General features: G+C 33.4%; 1 protein-coding gene and 1 pseudogene across 15 annotated transcripts in view; both read right to left on the bottom strand.

Annotated features, from left to right (window-relative positions):
• Nucleotides 1-18860, bottom strand: part of LOC149218439 (NAC domain-containing protein 54-like) — a 272481-nt gene extending 253621 nt beyond the window's left edge. For 3 of the 15 annotated variants that reach the window (XR_016249168.1, XM_089384022.1, XM_089384023.1), the window contains exons 1-2: nt 18293-18657; nt 16384-16661 (exon numbers count right to left, since the gene is read on the bottom strand). Coding sequence is in view for 14 of the 15 variants with exons in the window: in XM_089384022.1 (XP_089240148.1) it covers nt 16384-16661; nt 18293-18455 (441 nt within the window). In the remaining variant the exon portion in view is untranslated. Of the gene's footprint in view, nt 1-16383; nt 16662-17072; nt 17177-18292 lie in introns of all 15 variants that reach the window. The other 12 variants (XM_089384030.1, XM_089384028.1, XM_089384027.1 and 9 more) reach the window with 8 other exon arrangements.
• LOC149218440 (CMP-sialic acid transporter 2 pseudogene) lies at nt 3246-4821 on the bottom strand (annotated as a pseudogene).
• Nucleotides 18861-20148: the final 1288 nt, after the last annotated feature.

Consider the following 20148-nt stretch of genomic DNA (forward strand, 5'->3'; position numbering starts at 1 on the left):
ATAACTTTGGTAGTTTCATTTTCCTCCTCTTCTTCTTCCTCAGAAGATTCTTCTGCAGCACTGACATCTCCTTCATCAGGTGTTCTCCTCTGCGCAATCTCCATTGTGTCCATCCTTGTACGCAGACTCCGGATCTCCTCCAGCAGAACTACATTTGCTTCAGGTCTTCCTCGACCTATGCCAGCTCCTCTCCTTGGCGGCATGTTTACTACAGTCAAACTCAATCTTTGTGCTCTAATACCAAAAATTGACGCAGAAGGTCAATTGAATAGCAACTAAACAGCAATTGAACAGCATCTGAACAGCAACCGGTTCCACGTTGACTTTCCCTTTAGAAGACAGGGGCTTCGCTGTACACCGTTGATCTCCTTTCTCCAGATCTAACGGTCGGCAGTGACATCGCAAATCGCAATTCCGCCCGGCCAAGGTTCATTCACTCCTGAATGATGCGATGCGATGCGATCTAATCCAATAGTCAACAATCAATCAGTCATCCAAAAGTTGACAGCGACACCGCATAGGGAACTTGCGCGACACTTACCCGCCTCACAGAGCCAATATGGTTTATAAACCTTGATCTATAAAAGTTCAAGTCCGGGTTTAGACTTAACCTCCGATCACTTTAAACCCCGATATCCATTGGTTAGTAGAGTTCATCAAATCCTTCGACTAACAGTTCTTCGACTATCGCATGGGTTAAAACCAGGCTTAACCCCGCCGTTGACTATGATGTAAGCAGTTGTACTTTAAATCGATCGTTAAGATGGAGTACGGGCCTTCAACCACGATCAAACTTTTCTGTGCTCTTCTACCCCCGTCCTTAATGCTAATGACCATGATTAACACTTAAATACTGAAATTAAGAATTAAAATATGAAAAACAGAGAAAATACCCGAATGCGCTTCAAAGCGCAAATGCACAGAAGTAAATGAGAGTCTTCACCAGAATTGACACGCAATCACACACTGAATCAATTTCTTCAATATAAAGATAATTACAGAGTCTTGGCCCTCTCGCTCAATTACAGCAATTTTACAGACCTTTGTTCCAACCTCAAAACCTATCTATCACTCAACTCTTGCCTCTCACTCAATCCTCAATTATCTCAGCTAATCCTTCTTCATTACATTTTCTTCTTTTTATGAATCAAATCCTATTCTAATTGTACGAACAACTCGATCTCTATTTTTAATCAATCTAACAGTCAAATCTCTATTTTCAAGCTCCATTACATGCCTACACTAACAACTTTATCCCTTAGTCTAAAATAAGACAATTTCCTAACTATTACAATAATGAATTACAGATCATTTTCGAGAGATCCAACCCTCTCGACTAAAACTGACTTTTGACCACTCAAGTCAGTGAAATTCAACTCATTTAGCCACAACATGTGAACAAACCATCACATTGTTGACTAAGTCCAGATGCTCCTGCATCAGTATGGTAATACTCTTTGTGCTCTAAACAATGTAAACTTTGAAACGGGAACTATAAACTCAAAACGGGAACTCTGGCAAAAAAACCCTGAAAAAAACATCAAAAACAGTGCTAAAAACGAAAAGTATGTATACTAGAACAATTATTTTATTTTTTAGGGGTCAATTTTGAACATGTTTTAAAAATGGTAGCGACTATGAAATTTACTACAAAATTTTCGTGCAAAAATAGCTTCAAAACGAAAAAGTGATGATACTGGAACGATGATTTTTTTTTTAGGGTCAATTTTCAAACTTTTAAAATAATGCTAGTAAAATCAAATTTTTATGTGCCAAATAAAGTTGTTTATGAAGAAATAAACACATTAATGTTTTTGGTAGAATATCATTTTTCTTTCCTAAGTATAAATTCAACATGTTCTCAACCATAACATCAACATCAACGGTGCTATGTTTTTTTTTGTTTCAATCCCACCATCTACTTCATGAGTAACATATTTCAATCTTTTCATGTCAAACACCATCCATTGAATTAATGGTCGGATCAATAATCCAAATCTATTGCACGTGACAAGCTCCTACAATCTCTTATATAAAATCTACTTTATATATCAATGTTGTGTCATGAGCTTTCAAATTGGCTATTCATTTCACGTTTACTCGTCTCTAAGTGAATTTACCAATTATTAACAATTACCAATTATTAACAAGTGATATAAAGTTAATTACATACTATAATTGGCTCAATTAAACTAGTCAATAGTTATTACTAATATGTACAATAGTTTAAAATCAATTTAACAATTAAAAATTCTTACAATGATAAAACTAGTTTTTTATGTCTGCAAAAATTCAATTCAACAAGTATACTATTTGTAGAAAATAAATCTATTACTAGGGCTACAATGTTGCTATATAAATTTACTACAACTATTGTTTATGAAATAATTGCAAGGGCTATTGAAAGAAACAAGGTATAACCACTGGGAAGAAAATAAGGTACATCTAATAAAATACAGTATGAATATGTTTTATAAAATACAATATAGTGGATAAAATAGAGTATAGCTATTTTACAAAAACAATTAAATAATTTACAAATATAAAAAAATGAAATATTTCCTAAGTTACAAAATAGCAAATTGAATTCATTGAAATATATATGGAAAGAAAGAAAACATATTTATATACTCACATAGAAAAATAACTTAAAATTAGCATTACCACTTCTTTAGAGTCACCCTTGCGTAATCACAAGCGTACACACACTAACCAGCAAGATTGGAAGCAATTACTCTTTGAATTTCAGGAAAAAATGATTAAACACCAAAACAATAAAATCCCTTAAACTTAGTTCTCTTAATTTTTATACAAAAACTACTTAACTATAATAACTTCTTACTAAATTCTAGTGTTTTTTTCCCTTAGTGTCCAGGAATACGACCATTTTTGAGTGTTTATACTTAGTACCAAGTAAACAAAACTAATTAAAACTTATTTCCTAGTATGAAGGAAGGCAGCCACTTCCTAGTGAAAAAACACATAAGTATTTATACTTAGTATGAAATACAACAAACTAGTTAACTAACTATTGCATCATGTGCTTATTTTAGCCTATAATTAAGCCAAATGGCATGAGTAGAATGACATTAAATTAACTAACTATTGCATCATGTGCTTATTTTAGCCTATAATGAAGTCAAATGGCATGATGACCATTTCTCATGCATCATGTAAGCTTCAGTACACCACGTCAAGAGAACTCAATGTAGGTAGCTTCTCGTTTGAAATTTTTTGCTTGCCGCTTTAGAGTTGCATATCAAAAGATATGAAAATAAAGAAGACACCAGAGGAGCTGGATAAGAAATTACAGCTGCTTATTGTTACAGATTGAATGAAATGGTTGACCTATGCTGTACCAAATAACGAGTCAAAAAATCATGTCTATTCTATTGGTTGCCTGACCCTGAGGATTAAGTGGGAAGAAGTGGCTCTCTTTCATGTGCCATTCCAATACTATGACTTGCATCCTCTGTAGCTCCAACTGCCATGTTTATGAAAGATGACTCCTTTGGCCTATGATTAGGTTGAATATCCAGCATTTCAACAGTTCCATTGTTTGTCTGCTCTTTAGGCTTTGAAAGGGATGAAAAGAACTGGTGCATGGAAATGAAAACTATGGAAATGCCCAAAATAAAGTTAATGGTTAATGTATGGCCAAATAATGCAGCAGAAGCTAGGCCTGTAAAGATTGTTGCTACAGTTGAAGAATATTTCTTCAAGATTGTATCAGCATATTTAAAAAAAAGGAGGAAAGAATGCCCTGTGCTGCATTATTAAACACTAACAGCATTGTTGCCCTCGAGTGACCCTGGAGAATATTCAAACCATCTGCCCCTTTAAAGATGGTCATTACAAGGATTGCAACAAAATTGAAGAACGCCCCATATCCATATAAAAACAAGTTCTGAAGGTAGATGCTTGTCTCAAACTGGCTCTTTAAGGCATATTCATTATAAACCGAGGCCAAAGATGGCACAGTAACAAAAAGTAATGTACACAGATATGCACCAGTTGCAACTGGAAGACCTAACCCAGTGGTACCCTCTGGTAATGAACGAAGTTGATTCACAGTGATCCCAACCAGCAAAAGAGCCAGTGCTTCCCACTGCATTATTGAGAACTTCCGGCGCATGATGAATTTTAACAGCAATGCAATAACCAAAACCTAACAAAAAGTAATGTACACAGATAGGCACCAGTTGCAACTGGAAGACCTAACCCAATGGTCCCCTCTGGTAATGAACGAAGTTGATTCACAGTGATCCCAACCAGCAAAAGAGCCAGTGCTTCCCACTGCATTATTGAGAACTTCCGGCGCATGATGAATTTTAACAGCAATGCAATAACCAGAACCTTGGAATTTCTTAACATCTTCACTGTCGCTGGATTGAAATAAAGTTGCATGATGAACTTCAGATAATTATTAATAGCATACAAAAATGCTGGCACAGTAAGAAGGTAATTTGAACGAGCTGCCTGCAATATTGTGGATGGAGAGAGAAGAGATTTCTCTCCTACTTTTTGTCTTCGGGCCTGGAACAAGAGCATGATAATGGCAAACAGAACTTTTGCTGCCTCTGTGAGGAAATTAACACTCACAGGACTAAAATTGAACTTGCCATCAACTTTAGACATGTAAACCAGAATTGGCTGAAGACCGATCAGAATGCAATCACCTACAACCAACAGAACATTCAAAGCACGAGACTTGGAAGACATCTTGCTCCGATGCCGATCGTATGCCCTCGAAACGGCACGGGCAGTTGGGGAAAGACCCAACTTGGAGTGGCAAACACATAAGCCCTCCTTCCTTCTCTTTCAAAATGACAATTTTTGACGCTCAATGTGCATATTTACTCCACAATTCTCATGTATTCAAAATTTTAAGATTGTACTTGTACTCCTTTCAACCAATGGTATATTAATCTTTGATTTCCAGTCATTTGACATGATCACTGTTGTTCAGGTCAAGTACGCGTTGGAGTTTCCATGGTACTGCAGTACGCCCAGATGGGAGGCTCGTAGTTTCCACAGAAGAAGTCGTTATCTCCCGAGTTATCACACCGGCTATGTGAATTATAACGGCAATTATCATTAGATATGCGAAGTTTCATTCGATATGCGAGTTATCACCATTCGTAGCAGATGGGGCGATTCTTAGAATCGCCGGGTGGTGGGGCGATTCTGAGAATTGCCCCGCCACTGCCCAGGTGGTGGCAGGGCGGTGGTGGGGCAATTCTCAGCAATTCTGAAAATCGTAGCAGATGGGGCGATTCTCATAATCGCCCCACCCGGCGATTCTCAGAATCGCCCCATCTGCTACGAATCTTATAACGAGGGGAAATCCTTGATCCCTTCAATGAGTTGGACATTGAATGTTTTGGTTATCTATTGGCAGATCTTCAATAATTTTGTGCTAGATTTATTCTTCGTGATCTGAATGTGTGGTATTGATTGCCTCCGGGAAAGGTTCTCGAGAGTGACTGTAAATCCTGGCTTTAGATCCACCACATACAGCGAGTGTGTGATGACAATTCCTTTTTTATTTTTGTTGAATAAATACGACTCTGCCGGGCATTGGGTTTGTTGCCTATGGATGATATACTAGAATGCTTTGCCAGTGATCGGTTTACATACACCTCGGCAGTGTATATGTTATTATCATTAACTAAAGAAAGTTTTCATACACATTCTGTATATTTCCTATGCCAACAACAAACTTTTTTTCGGAAAGCCAACGCCTTACTATCATACATGCACTCTACACAGTTATCATTATACCTCTGCAATGTTTCTATACATACCTTTTGTTTGTGTATGCATCGAGAAGAAAACTGGAAACTTGGTTAACTGCCATATGCTTATTGAGCAGTTCCTATTTTGTGCAATATTTTTGTGGGTGTGGTTTGGCTGGACCTTTTTTTGCTGCTGCTTGGAAAAGTTAACTTACATCTCCTTATTAATTTAAAAATTGCATCGTTAGCCTTAGATGAATTTAGTCTTGATTTCTTCAGATTTTCTTTTAGAGAGACACATACCATTGAAGTATCTGTTTTGCACAGCCTGACAAATTGATAGACCTTTTTTTTGGGTTATTTATTTATTTTATTCTGTTACAGCCTCTGTCATAAAGCTGTACTGCATTTGGTTATTTTTCTAATGCATTTACCATTCCTTGAATATTAATAAAAGTAATGTGAATTCAAAATTTCACACTTGCATAACTCAATTTTCTATTCTATTCGTCCAGTGCTTGTTGATTGCCTACACTGTGGTCCTTGGTAGTCAGAGTTGTGACACGATAATTTTCCTTACAACTCCCCTTTTCCCCGGACTAGAATCCAAATCTTGATTATAGCAATGCGAATATTTCACATCTTGCAATGTTATTGCTTCTGAGGTATTTATCTCCGTTCTTGATTTTATTAGTACCTTTCACAATTTATATGGTTAAAGTCATTTCGGCCAAGAGCTGCCTACATCGTACGAAGTTTGAATATGTTTTGGGGAAGAGATTCAAGGGTAAGCCCTCAATTGCATGTGATTTTTCATGGAATCATAGTGTAGATGATTTTAAACAAGCTGATGTATTTATTTCTAAAAGAGGAATGTACTCAGTGAGAGTATAGTACTACAACAATTCTGCGTAACTAGGAAAGGATATTTATGTTAATTGGGAGTAATGTTTTATCATGGTAGATTGTCAATCATTGGACATATAGTTGGCAAGGGGTTTGTGAAATGATTAATAGTTGAAATTATTGTTGTAGATCCACTGGGTCGACAGTAATATCTGTTGAATAATATATTGAACTCATCATTTTGAAAGGCTAAAAGAAAAATCACCAACATTCAAAATATCTAGTCAAATATTTAGTTAATTTAAATAAAAATGAAAAACAAGATTAAATTAGATGAGATTTTTAAATAAAAATTAAGATTTGAATTAAAATTAAATAAGATATTTTTAAATAAGAATTAAAAATTGAGTTTAATTATATTAAAAATTGTTATCTTTGGTACTAAATTTATCTTTATTTTTTTCTTTTAAAACAAATATATTAACAAATCAAAACAGAAAGCATCATAGTCTATATAGACTAACAACTACATTAAATAAGGTTTGTCAAAATCTTACCTGGTGGTGTCCTCTTTGATGCAAAGATCTTGCTACCATTTTTAACTAGTGATCATAATGGGTAAGTCTTGGTTTTCACAATTTATCTTCACCAATTTCTAGTTTCATTTATGAAGTTATTAATCACTAAAGTATGGATAAATGCAACAATAAGAGGAGAGGATATTAACAACCTTTCAATTTTTTTTTATAAAAACATCCCAAAAGATAATATCAATAAATGGAATTACATATTAAATTGTATTGTTTGAATGACTGGTGCTCTAAATCCCTATATAAGGGATATGTGTAGGAATTATGACTGTTTATGTCTCTGTCTCAGCTACATATGATATGATTTCACTCCAAGAGATGACACTTTTGGGTGGAAAAAATGATTGCCCAATTGAGCCTTTTTTAAGCACTCGATCAAGCCGTTTGAGCACATAAACAATGTAACCCAATGTTATTTAGGAGCTCGATTTAGCCATGTCTTTGCGGCAGTCAAATGAAGGAGATTGGGTTCTGGATTTATTTTCTAGCTCAGGTAAGTTTTATTATATGGAATTGAATTTCAATATGTTATTTTTTAATTAATATGTCATTATACTAATTTAGTTCATTATTTCTTTTGTGCTTGATAATTAGGTACAACACTAGCATGTTGCCTTCAAAAAGGAAGAAATTGCATTGCAATTGAAAAAGATCCAGTACAGTGCAATTTCATTCAGCAAAGAATTAATGCTTTTCAATTTCTTCCAGATGCAATGCAAGAAATTGGGTTGAAGAAATGGGCCTTTAGTGAATCACGTGTGGCAAAAAAGGCAAAGGAACCCCAACTACCATTACATGGAATGTTTAGAAAGACATACATTGGGAGATTCGCAGACATCAAAGACCCATTAGAAGAGAAAAATGAGCAAAAGGAAACAGAAACTCTAGAAGACGAAGAGTTTGGATTACGTGACATTGTTGATTAAATTTAAGTTAAGCTTGTAAATCAAGCTTTCAATATTTTGACTTTGACATTTTATGAAAAGAATAAGCACTCAATTAGGGTTGTTATACGTTCAATATTTGTAATATGTGATTTTCGCATTGATTTTTAAGTTAATCATTATTTTTTGAAAAAAAAAAAAAAAAAAAAAGAAAGAAATAAATAAATAAAGAAAAAGAAAAAGAAAAAAAAGAAGAATAGTGATTATTATTTTTTTTTGACATGAAATTCATAAAAAAAAAGCTATTATTTAACCATTTTTAGTTAAAATTATCGTATAAAAATTGTGATTTTGACATGTCAATTCTAGCAAAAAATTATCAAAACGTGTAGTTTTTTAGTTATATTTATGTTAAAAATGGTCATTTTTATGTCCATTGTTAAAAAATATTGTTTTTTAGAAATAATTATTTCATGTGGATTGAAAAATTAATTAAGGATATATAAATATGTAGAATATCGAAAATTCTAAATATCGACCTCCTAATTTAAAAATGCAAAACAATAAAAACCTCACTTAAAAAAAAAAATTAAAATTAAAATAAAAAATAAGAAAATGTGAAGAAAACGACCACTTCAAAAACATCAAATTTACAAAATAATTATTTACATTTTATACATTAGAAAATTTAAAGCCAAAAAACAGGCTTTTTAAAAAAGGGGGTGATGCAGAATACTCACTTTTTTAAATCAGCATGAAAATCACTACCATTCTAAAACGTAATGTACATAAAACTATCCTTCCCATGACATTTCTTCCAAGAACTATGCTCTAAAAAAAACATGTTCCAAAAACTATGCTAAAAAAAACATGTTCATTCTGCATCACCCCTTTTCAAAATCAGGTCACTTTTTTGTTATCTCTGCGAAACGGGTAACAGTATCAGTTCTCGTTTCAAAGTTTACATTGTTTCTATAAATAATAATAATTCTAAATAATTGTGATATACATTACAAAACTATGCTCGAAAAAAACATGTTCATTCTGCATCACCCCTTTTCAAAATCAGGTCACTTTTTTGCTATCTCTACGAAACGGGTAACAGTATCAGTTCTCGTTTCAAAGTTTACATTGTTTCTATAAATAATAATGATTGTGAATGATTGTGATATACATTACACTAATAACAGTTCCCGCAAGGTTCTTAACTTTTGGACTCTTAATTTGGAATTTATAATTAAATGTTAATGACTTGTTCATGTTTATCGTTTTATTAAATTTTACTTTTAGACTTTAAAGGTTAGTTGCTACTTAAATTTTGAAATGATTCATCGTGCATCATAGAATGATTATGTAGACAATAGTAGATTGTAGGTTGTAGCACTAATAGTACTTCTTAAGTTCTTGACAATGGATTGCTGACTAAGTCCAGATGCTCCTGCATCAGTATGGTAATACTCTTTGTGCTTTGTAAATAATAATGATTGTGATATACATTACACTGATGACAGGTCCCGCAAGGTTCTTATTTTTTGGACTCTTAATTTGAGATTTATAATTAAAGTTTAATGACTTGTTCATGTTTATCATTTTATTAAATTTTACTTTTAGACTTTAAAGGTTAGTTGCTACTTAAATTTTGAAATGATTCATTATGCATCATAGAATGATTATGTAGACAATAGTAGATTGAAGGTTGTAGCAGACTAATAGTACTTCTTAAGTTAACAACGTAAACTTTGAAACGGGAACTGATATTGTCACTGTTACCCGTCTTGTAGAGATAGCAAAAAAGTGACCCGATTTTGAAAAGAGGTGATGCAAAACACATGTTTTTTTTAAAGCATAATTTTTGGCACTATAAATTTTTTTATGTACATTGTGTTTTATAATAGTAGTGATTTTGGTGTTTATTTAAAAAAGTGGTAATTCTACACCATACACTTTTTTTGTACTTTTAATTTTATAATGTATGAAATGTAAATAATTATTTTGTAAATTTAATAACTTTGGAAGTGGTCTTCTTCTTCATTTTTTTTGTTTTTATTTTTATTTTTATTTTTTTGTAGTGAGGTTTTTATTGTTTTGCATATTTAAATAAAGTCTATATTTTGCATTTTTTATATTCTACATATTTATACATCGTTAATTAAATTTTCAAAATATATATATATAAACTAAAAACAACAAAAACAAAAAACTAGTAAAATTAATATTAAAAAAAAAACAAACAAACAAAAATTAACTCAAATTATAACAGATATATATATAAAAAAAAAAAAAAAAAAATATATATATATATATATATATATATATATTTAAAAAACCAAAAAAATATTAAAATATATAATATAAAAATAAATAAATAATATAAATTAACATTTAAATTTTTTTCCCGCGATGGCGCAGCCGTGGGCGGAGGGTCTGCGCGACGTCCGCCCGCCGGCAGCCCGTGGTGGCGTGGCCGTGGGCAGAGAGCTTGCGCACAGGATCGTCTGCCCACGACCACGCCACCATACGTGGTCGGTGGGCGGGCAAACTAAATTTTTTTTTTTGAAATAATAAATTTAAAATTTAAAAAATTTCGTATGTTTAATTTTTTTTAAATAATATTCATATATTTTATGATTTTAAATAAAAAAAATTTAAACTTAAATTTTTTTTCAAATAATTATATATTTTAAAATTTATAATTAAAAAAAAATTGTTTTAAAAAAATTATATAATAATTTATTATAAATAAATAAATAAATAAATAAAATAATGTTCTTAAAAAAATCCATCTATATATATATATATAATTCTTTAAAATTTTTAAATTTAAAATTTTAATTCGTTCAAAAAAATTTAAAATTTTTAATGAATTTTTTTTAATTAATTAATTAAATTAAATTAAATTTTTGAATGATTTTTTTTTAAATTACAAACAAAAAAAATTGTTAAAAAAAGGAGAGTTAATAATAATAAATTTTTTTAATTAAAAAAAAAAATTAATGTAAAAAAATTTTGGTTTTTTTTATATTTTAATATTTTTTTATTTTTTTAAAATAATTTTCATATAGCTGTTGGAGTCTCTGCACACTCTATTTAATCGAACTAAGCCTATTAGATCTTCAACTTGTCCTGACGATGAACCACACTGGTTGGTTCGAAACGCGTCGACAAAAGATTGGTTATGTGATTTTGCCGAAGATTATCTTAACAATTTTCATATTTTTTTGGTTTTTTTCTTTATAATTTGAATTAATTTTTGTTTTTTAAAATTAATTGTACTAGTTTTTTTCGTTAATTTTTTTTTTACTAGCTTGTTTTTATTTTATTTCTTTCCTTATTTTTGCTATTGGATTTTTCAATTCAATTTCTCTATTTCTTACTTGCTTATATATATATATATATATATTCCAAATGGTTTATGACATAATTTTTTAAACATTTTTTATTTTTCATTTTTGTCTTTTTTATATATATTTTATATTTATTTTTTTAAATAATCAACATTTTAATAGTTTTTAATTTTTTTTGGTTAATTTTTATTTTTTAAAACCTAGTTTGTTTTTAATTTTTTTTTTCACCTAAGTAATTTTTAGTTTATTTTAAATGTTATTTTTTCTTTTCCATATTTTTGTTTTTTTTTTTTCTTTTTGCTAATTTTTTTATCGTTTAAAATATTTTTCCCCAAATTTTTAAATATTTTTTTTTACTATTTTTTTTATTTTTAATGATTGATTTTTTTTTATATTTGATTTTTTTTTTTGTTTTTTTTTTTTTTTTATGTTTTGATTTTAGTATATATTTTAATTTATGTTTTGTTATTTTTTTTTACTTTTTTGTTTTGTGTTTTTTCATTGTTTTAATTTTTATTTTTTTTTAATTCTGTGTTTTCATTATTTCTTTTAAATTTTAATGTTTTTCTGGGGGTCATGATAAAATATTTTACCCCATTATTTCGAAATGTTGAAATTTTACTTTTGATTTAATAAAAAATAAATAAATAAATGTTTTCCGAAAATTAACACTTTTTTTGAAGGTGTTTTTTGAACAATTTTTGCTCAAAAATTTGGTTTTCATCCCCATTTTTAAAACATGTTGAAAATTTACCTATTGAACTTCTGAAATTACACATGACTAAAGGGATGCACTTGCTCACTTTGTGTCTTTTTTTTTAACATGAAAGACCCAATGACTAGGCAAGAACCGAGACATCCTTCTGTGTCTTTTTTTTTAACATGAAAGACTCAATGAATAAGCAAATTTTTTTTTAACATGAAAGACCCAATGACTAGGCAAGAACTGAGACATCCTTCTGTGTCTTTTTTTTTAACATGAAAGACTCAATGACTAAGCAAGAACCGAGACATCCTGTATTGACCAAGAACAGAGTGAAAACTCTTGGGGCCACCTACTCCTTGAGCCTAATCAATACAGACTACAGAATGCCTCTCGAGACTTGAACCTGGGTGTGTGGGGTGGTAAGCCGCAATCCCAACCACTTGAGCTAAGAACCATTGTGGGAAGACAGATCTGAGGGTTTGAACAACATATTGTGGGTTTCGAACTCTTGATCTAAATCATATCAGGGTGCCTTCGTCATTTTCATATTAAAGTTGGTTTCTTTTCTTTTCTTTTCCAATTGAAGAAATCGTGCCTGAAGCTAGCCTGGAGCAGTAGCTCTCAGGCATACATAGTCCTACTCAGGATTGGACCACGAGCCCTGTGGGTACCAAACCTCCCCACCTAACTATTAGACCACATCCACAGGACTTGTACCTTCACTGAGGAAGAGGTTGAAAATATGAGGTCAAAAAGAAAGATAAGTGAGCTAGAGACATCTCTTAGTCCCAAACCTCTATTTAGGCCCCATTTAGCTATTCAAACACCTAAAGCTACAGCAACAATCACCCCCAATACAACCCAAAAAGTTAAGAAAACGAAAAAATTGTTAAATGGTGCCAGATCCTATGTCACAGTAAATATTAATAGGCGACTAGGAATAATTAAGGAAATAATGGAAATTTATTTATACTTGAGAAATTTGTCTCAGAGAATTGCTTCAGTTTTTTAGTACTTGAAGAAATATTTGGAATGTTTAACAATTCGTTGAAAATGATTTAATGACTTTTATTAGTAGAACCAATACTCCTAGTGATTTCCAAAAGAACAAACAAGGCCTTCCATCAGCGAAGAGAATCAAGCAGATCAAAGCAGTGTTGTTAAAATCACGATAATATCGTGATATTATCGCTTTGTCGCGATAATTTCCCACTGCCAATATTATCAAGAGTAATATCCGATATTATCGCCAATTTTTTTTTATACCCGATTTTTTTGGAAAAAAATTTATCGCGGGAAATCGGGGTAGTGCGGTTTTATAAGGGATGCTAAATGTTCGAAATGCAATTTTTTTTTAAAGAAACAAATAATTTTTGAGTGGGGCAGCGTAATGATCAAGTCTAGGCCCTCGTATTGATATGCTATTCATGGTAATGTTAAATTCTTAAAATAAAAGTGACATTCTCCTTAATCTTCATTTTCATCCTTTTACCTAAATTTTTAACATTACCATGAAATGACTCGGGATGTTTGAGAGTGGTTCCGGCCTCATTGGATTTCATATGGAGAAAGTAGAATTTTAGATTTCATTCAAAATCCAGCAGAGTTATCAATTTTTCAAGATTTCAGAATTGGGAGATTGTAATGTTTCTAGGTGACACCACCTGCCCGGGCTACCCCTGCCACCAGTAGAGGACGTGGTCTACCTCCTATAGCTCCTACTTCTAGTTCTTCAGCTTCGAGAGCACAATAGACTCCACTGCCAACTCCACCAGCACCAGCTTCTACATCTAGAGGGAAAGGGAAAGTTGTGGCATTTTCTCGCAAGAGGGGCAAAGGAAATCAATAGGATTAGACTTTCGTTATTTTCTTCATTTTATTGTATATGACATTATGACATGATGAGATACATTATTATATTTTTTGTTGATATTTTGAGGCTGAGTTGGGACTCATGAGTCAAGACTTACTATTCAGGACATGATTCAATGTTATGTGTGATTTTAGCACTAGAAATGATATTAAACATCTTATATATTAGTTCTTTTATCATATTTATGTGTCAATGTATTTATTTTATGTTGTAGATGGTTTAGATATTAAAAAAAGTTGAAAAAAATGAATATTTTGGTACCAAACGATTTTTTCCCTATTATTTCCCAATAATTATGATTTTTTCTGATTTTTTCCTCGCGCCGATATTATCCCGATAACGATTAATGCAACATTGGATCAAAGCATATTGGCATGCAAGGATTAAAATGCTAGAAGATATTATTTTTGAATGTTCAAGTATTGATGACTGTAGGAGAAATAATTTCTTTTCAAGGCTTTAAAAGTTGTCAATGAATTACAAGGGCCAAAAATGTTTAGAGATTCTATGAATCAGAACACGTTGCAAGAAGAGTTGAATATTATTAAAGCATCATGGGAATCATGTCCCAAGACATGCCCTTTCATAATTAATTATACTTGTTAATCATTATTTTTCATTATTATTTATATAATAATGAAAAATCATTATTTTTCATTATTATGATCATAATATAAATGAAAAGAGGAGTATCATTTTTATAAAAACACAAAGCGAACCTGAACCTGAACAAGGCCGTAGGAGGTTTGACTCTTTTCCTTGAGAGGAGAAGACATCAACACTAAGGTAAATAGCCAAATTTTTAGGTGCAAGTATGCACATGGGCATGGGTGAAAAAATGCTAATTTTGAAATCAAGGTGTGTCAAGTTACCTAATAATATGAGTTGTAAAACCAAACTTATATAATCAAACATCCACAGTTTGCAAAACTCGTAAGAAGGGTACACAATTATGGGAAGTAAGAATCTTGGGAGAGTTTGTAAGTATACAGTGTATGTTTTGGCACTAGACACACTAGTTGGATCTCTATAACATATTGCCAGGCAATAGAAAATAAAAATCCAACATTTGTACAGCTACTATATATGAAATATATCGACTAGCCCTCTATATCAGCTAGTTGGACATGAAATATGTAGGTTAGACTATTAGAATTTCGGATAACTTCATAGGCAAATTCATATAATAGATTGCAGGGCATAGAAATGCAAAGTAGACCTAAATCAGACCTTAAATCAGATTGTTGGGGATGGAGGACACAGACCTTAGAAATGAGAATATTAGGCAATGTATTAGACAATACTAACCATAGTTTTGAATCGTTTTGAGGGAACATCCCTTCAGTTTGATCAAGGGCACCTCCCCACATAAAGAACGTGAGAAGGCATCCCCCAAGACGGGGGAGATGATGAGTACATGTCTCTGCAACAGTAAGATGCAGGGCACATCTTCTAGTCCCCTAGCAACAAAATACCTATGTATTTAAGATTAACTTGTCTTCTTTCAAAGGATTCAAACCCTTTGATTTAAAACCTAGCTCAAAAAGTCTAAACGTACAATATCAAATCAGAAAACAAACAGGGAACTCAAACTTCATAAAGAAAAAAAGCTAAACAAAAGATTGAGAAGTTACAGCAAGAAGAGAAATTGAAGAGAATTAAAAGCTTGACACAAAAGAAGCAGCATGGTCGTAAGAGGAATCATGCCAAAGCTAAAAGCCTAAAACAACCATACCTGTGCGAACAAGTTGCCCTGAATCAAGTCATCGGTATGAGAGAGCACAGGCTGAGAGGCCATCATTGATAGATAAGAAAAACAAGAAAGTTCAAGTGGAATGAAACACCTAGCAAAGAGATAAAGTGTTGTCCTATGCAAAAAACACTGAAAACATGGAGATTAGGTGTCGCTCTGTTGCTGCAAATTAAAAAATAAAGATGGCATTGCCCTCAACTCCTTTTAATGTTGTTCCTGTTCCTTCAAACATTGTTCGCTTAGCTTTGCTAATTTAACGCTTTACATTTCTTGAAAACCCTAATACCTTCCATTTGCCCAATACTTATTTCAGATTGGATGGCAATATATAAGAGCATTTCCATAAGTGCACATGCCATATCTAATTGTCAGTCACAATCCAATTACACCTATCATACTAGTCAACCATTTAATTTTCTTAAATCCAGTTCCATAAAACTCAAATGGGACTTTTCTAGCTCATTCATTATATTTTAGCCTTGAAGTAAATATCTTCAAAACAAAAGAGGTGTATGTATGTGCATATGTCTCTATCTATGCATATTCTATGCATATGAATATTGATGATGTTTTCGATATGATGGTATCCAAACAAATACATTTCACTTAAAAACAGCATTCCAAAGAATGAATAATTCATAAATAATACCTGTAAACAAGGTCCTGCCTCACATTCATTTTCCTCAAGACGATATTCATGCATTATCCAATCAGTCCGTTCACCTTGTGGAGCCCGGCCTCTATAGAAAACTAGAGTCTTTTTTTTTCCTACTGTACTTGCTCGAGAGTAAACTTTACGATCCCTTCCTGTGGCTTTCCAATACCCAGCTTCAGTAGCCCTATTAGTGCGTGAACCATTTGGATACTTCCTATCACGAGGGCTATAGAAATACCACTCCATATCACGGCTGGGCAGGAAGGATTTCTCTGCAAAATTGCAAAAGATTCAAGGGTGAGTCGTTGTACTCATTGCTGAATTTTACTTACCACATAATCAGGTCCAGGAACATGTGCAACATCATGTTTCTTAACACCAAAATTTAATTTACAGGAAAGGTTCGTATGCAAAACACACAAGCTCATTTCAATTATGGAACATTATGTATATTGAGTTTAGTTCAAAGAAAAGAGGTGTCAACGGTCAACCCATGCAAAGCCAATTTTTTTAACACCAAAATTTACTTTACAGGCATAATCCTTGCAGAATTGCACAAGGTTCATTTCGATCACGAGTCCTTGTCCACTAATTACTGAATTGCAGTTAACATGATAATCGTCTAGTTAACGTGAAAATCTTTGGGAAACTATGCAACAGTAAATCATCATGTGTCTTCTTACCAGAATTTTTACACTTCTGCAGACCCAACTGAGAAAATCCAAGTTATCCCATTAACTACTGTTACTGAAAAACTGAACATAACTGTTCCGGGAAACTTGATAAGCTGCATCAGTCCACTGTCATTAATAATTATTATCGATATACATATTCTAAGCTAAGAAGCTGTGAAAATAATACTTATTCAATCTTATGCCATAATATTTCAACCGCCAGTGGGAATAAACAAATATTTCTTTGGAGTAATACTACCGACATCTATTTTAATGTACCTAACACTGTTAATACTAAGAATTCAAGAGTCATTGTGGTGGAATGTTCTAGTTTAATTACTTTAACACAACCTACGATAACCAAAAAGTTACTGTCTCTATATTTAGTAAATTCGAATTTACTATTGGAAGCACTAGGAATCAGTAAGCCCTTGCATTTACTATTAACCAAAATTGACTTTAAAAGTTCAGTTGAATTCTCTAATTGAAATTTTCATTAACATAACCAGGTTTGGCAATCTGCAAGCCATTGAATCCTTGAATGTCCCCTTCTTGGAACCTACTTAGCAGAGCCACCTGTTCCGATTCAAAGTCATCCTCTTGAATATGTTTCACCCTATTGGCACTCTATATAAACAGTTAAAGAAAATGGGGCCGCCATTCAATGTACTCACATTGAAATTACTTCTAACATAACCACCCAAGGAATATGATGGACTAATTCTGTGAGCTACTATCCAAAGATAGATAGGTTAGAAGACTCGCGAATAACGGATGCCTCCCACAATCCAATACAGTAATTCAGTAACATCGACTCTGTTCAAACGACCTGCTCTTATATCCTATGTTACTATAACCTGCAGTCACATTCTCTGTTCCTAAAACCTAGAGTTACGAGGGTTTAAGTTGGTGAGTGAAATTCATTAACAGGTAGGTTATTACTGAAATCTACATTAACATGACCAGCGAACAGGAACCAGAAATGCAACCCATGGACCATCATTTTACAAAAGACCGCAGTTACCGCCATCATCTCAGCTCGCAATTCCACTTAAAAGTCTACCATATGGTAACCCCCAATTAATGGGTCAAAATGTAAGTCTAAAATTTCGTTACAGCCGCCATGAGAACTAATGCCTAATAGAGATTACTTCAAAAGCATAATCAAATCACTACTACTTAGCGAGATCCCATAAATCTGTGGACCAGGAAAATAAAATTGAAGTTACCAGGCAAATCCCAGGGCTCGTTTCTGTAAAGGTCGACCTCGGTAATCACTTCGAGCTCTGCTTCTTTAAGGCCGTGATTGAGTTTGCCCTTGAGATAGCAGGAGATAAGTTCTTCGTCCGTTGGATGGAACCTGAAACCTGGAGGTAAAGCTAATGTTCCCATGGGCAAAGAAAGGGGTATCGAATCCCCTTCTACCAACTCTTAAGCCTAACAGGTGAAACCAAATTCCACTCCCTCATATTGACACAAACAAAACTCTCCACTGGTCTCCCTTCTCCCTTTTTCTTTCGCTGTTGACAATTTATCTGCCGTCTTTCTGTGCTGGTGGCCGATAATGCCTGTGCCCAACTATTATTTGTATGTCTCTCCAACCCCAACCGACCTACTATTCATGGCGTCCATATCCGCAGAATAAAAAGCCAATGAATATTGGCCACATATTTTGCGCACACGTGTCGCTTTTCAGTGATTACGAGGAACAGGGACAGTGACATGGCCAGTATTTGGTTTGGGAGTAGTCTAACAAGGCGGGGATTTGCCCGGTTTCCATCATCGCCCGGAAAAATGTCCGACTCTGGCCACTGGCAATTCTTCCATCCTCAGTCACCTTTCGCAAGCTCCACCACTGCCCTCCACCACCTTTCGCGAGCTCCACCACCATCCGCCACCGTTCCACATTAAATCGTCTCACAGAGTTAATGCTCATTTCAATTTGAATTTTCCCCAAACCGCGGGCTCTGCGGCGCCCCTAACCAATTCGACTCGGCACAGAATTTTCATAGCCGCGCTATGCAGCTCACCAATCGACTCTTGAGGGAAAACTCCAACCCGCGCTCTGCATCTCACCACATAGGGAACAGACAGGGAACAAACCAAGCTCCCCATCACCAGGCGACAGACAGAGACAGAGGCAAGTTCATGACTTCTCGTAATCAGAAATCTCGTTGGATTTTCATGACTTCATCAAGCTGATTTTGCCTTCATGGAATAGTATATGATAGCGTAGTAGATCGCTATGTCATTTTGAACATGCCTTTTTCATGATTTGTTGATGTTCTGTCCTTTTATGCTTGTGATAAACATGGGTTGTTATCTTTTAGTTGTGTGTTCAGTGAAAGTGTTTATTTAGATCTTGTATGCTTGTGTATATATGCGTGTTGAAGTTCCTAGTTACATATAGTGTATGGTCTGCTAGGATAATGATGGTGTTGATTAATTTTCAAAATTTTAATGTAGATGCTCTTTTTTTCAAATTGTTCTACAGTTCCTCATCCAACCAAGATTGTCGATACATTGAACCTCAATGTAGAAGACATAAACTCTTAGCCAAACACCTCAATGTAGAAGACATAAACTCTTAGCCAAACACACAATGTGATCTTTTTCCAACCACATTTCATATCATTTCATTTCATTTCCCTGTCAAACCAAACTTACCTTAACGAATTCCTAGTGCATCTATATTTGCAGAATAAAGTCCAATGAAAGTTGGGGCCAAAAATTTTGGGTACACGTGTCGCTCTTCACTGGTTACCAGGAACAAATTGGGCTTAACAGCTTGATCAATGTCGTCGCGCAACTCAAGCTTCCGTAGGTAGACCCTTTTTCACCTTTTCACAATATCGTGAGATACGGGGAAATCATATTGCCCGGTCATTTCAGTGCTTTTCTACTCCTTCCGTAACTAAAATTATGACAGAATTTTTTTGTCCACATTTTAGTGATAGGAGACAAATTGTAATTTTCAAGCTCCATGATGTAAATTTGGATAAGGCATCATAGGGCTTTTAAAATATTCCAACCTAACATACATTTTCAAAGTAGTTATAATAAATTTATTAATTACAAGAAATTG

The sequence above is a fragment of the Pinus tabuliformis genome, chromosome Q (genome assembly GCF_031772625.1).
Source record: "Pinus tabuliformis cultivar Carrire ecotype Pingquan chromosome Q, CPIR1, whole genome shotgun sequence".
Lineage (NCBI taxonomy): Eukaryota > Viridiplantae > Streptophyta > Pinopsida > Pinales > Pinaceae > Pinus > Pinus tabuliformis.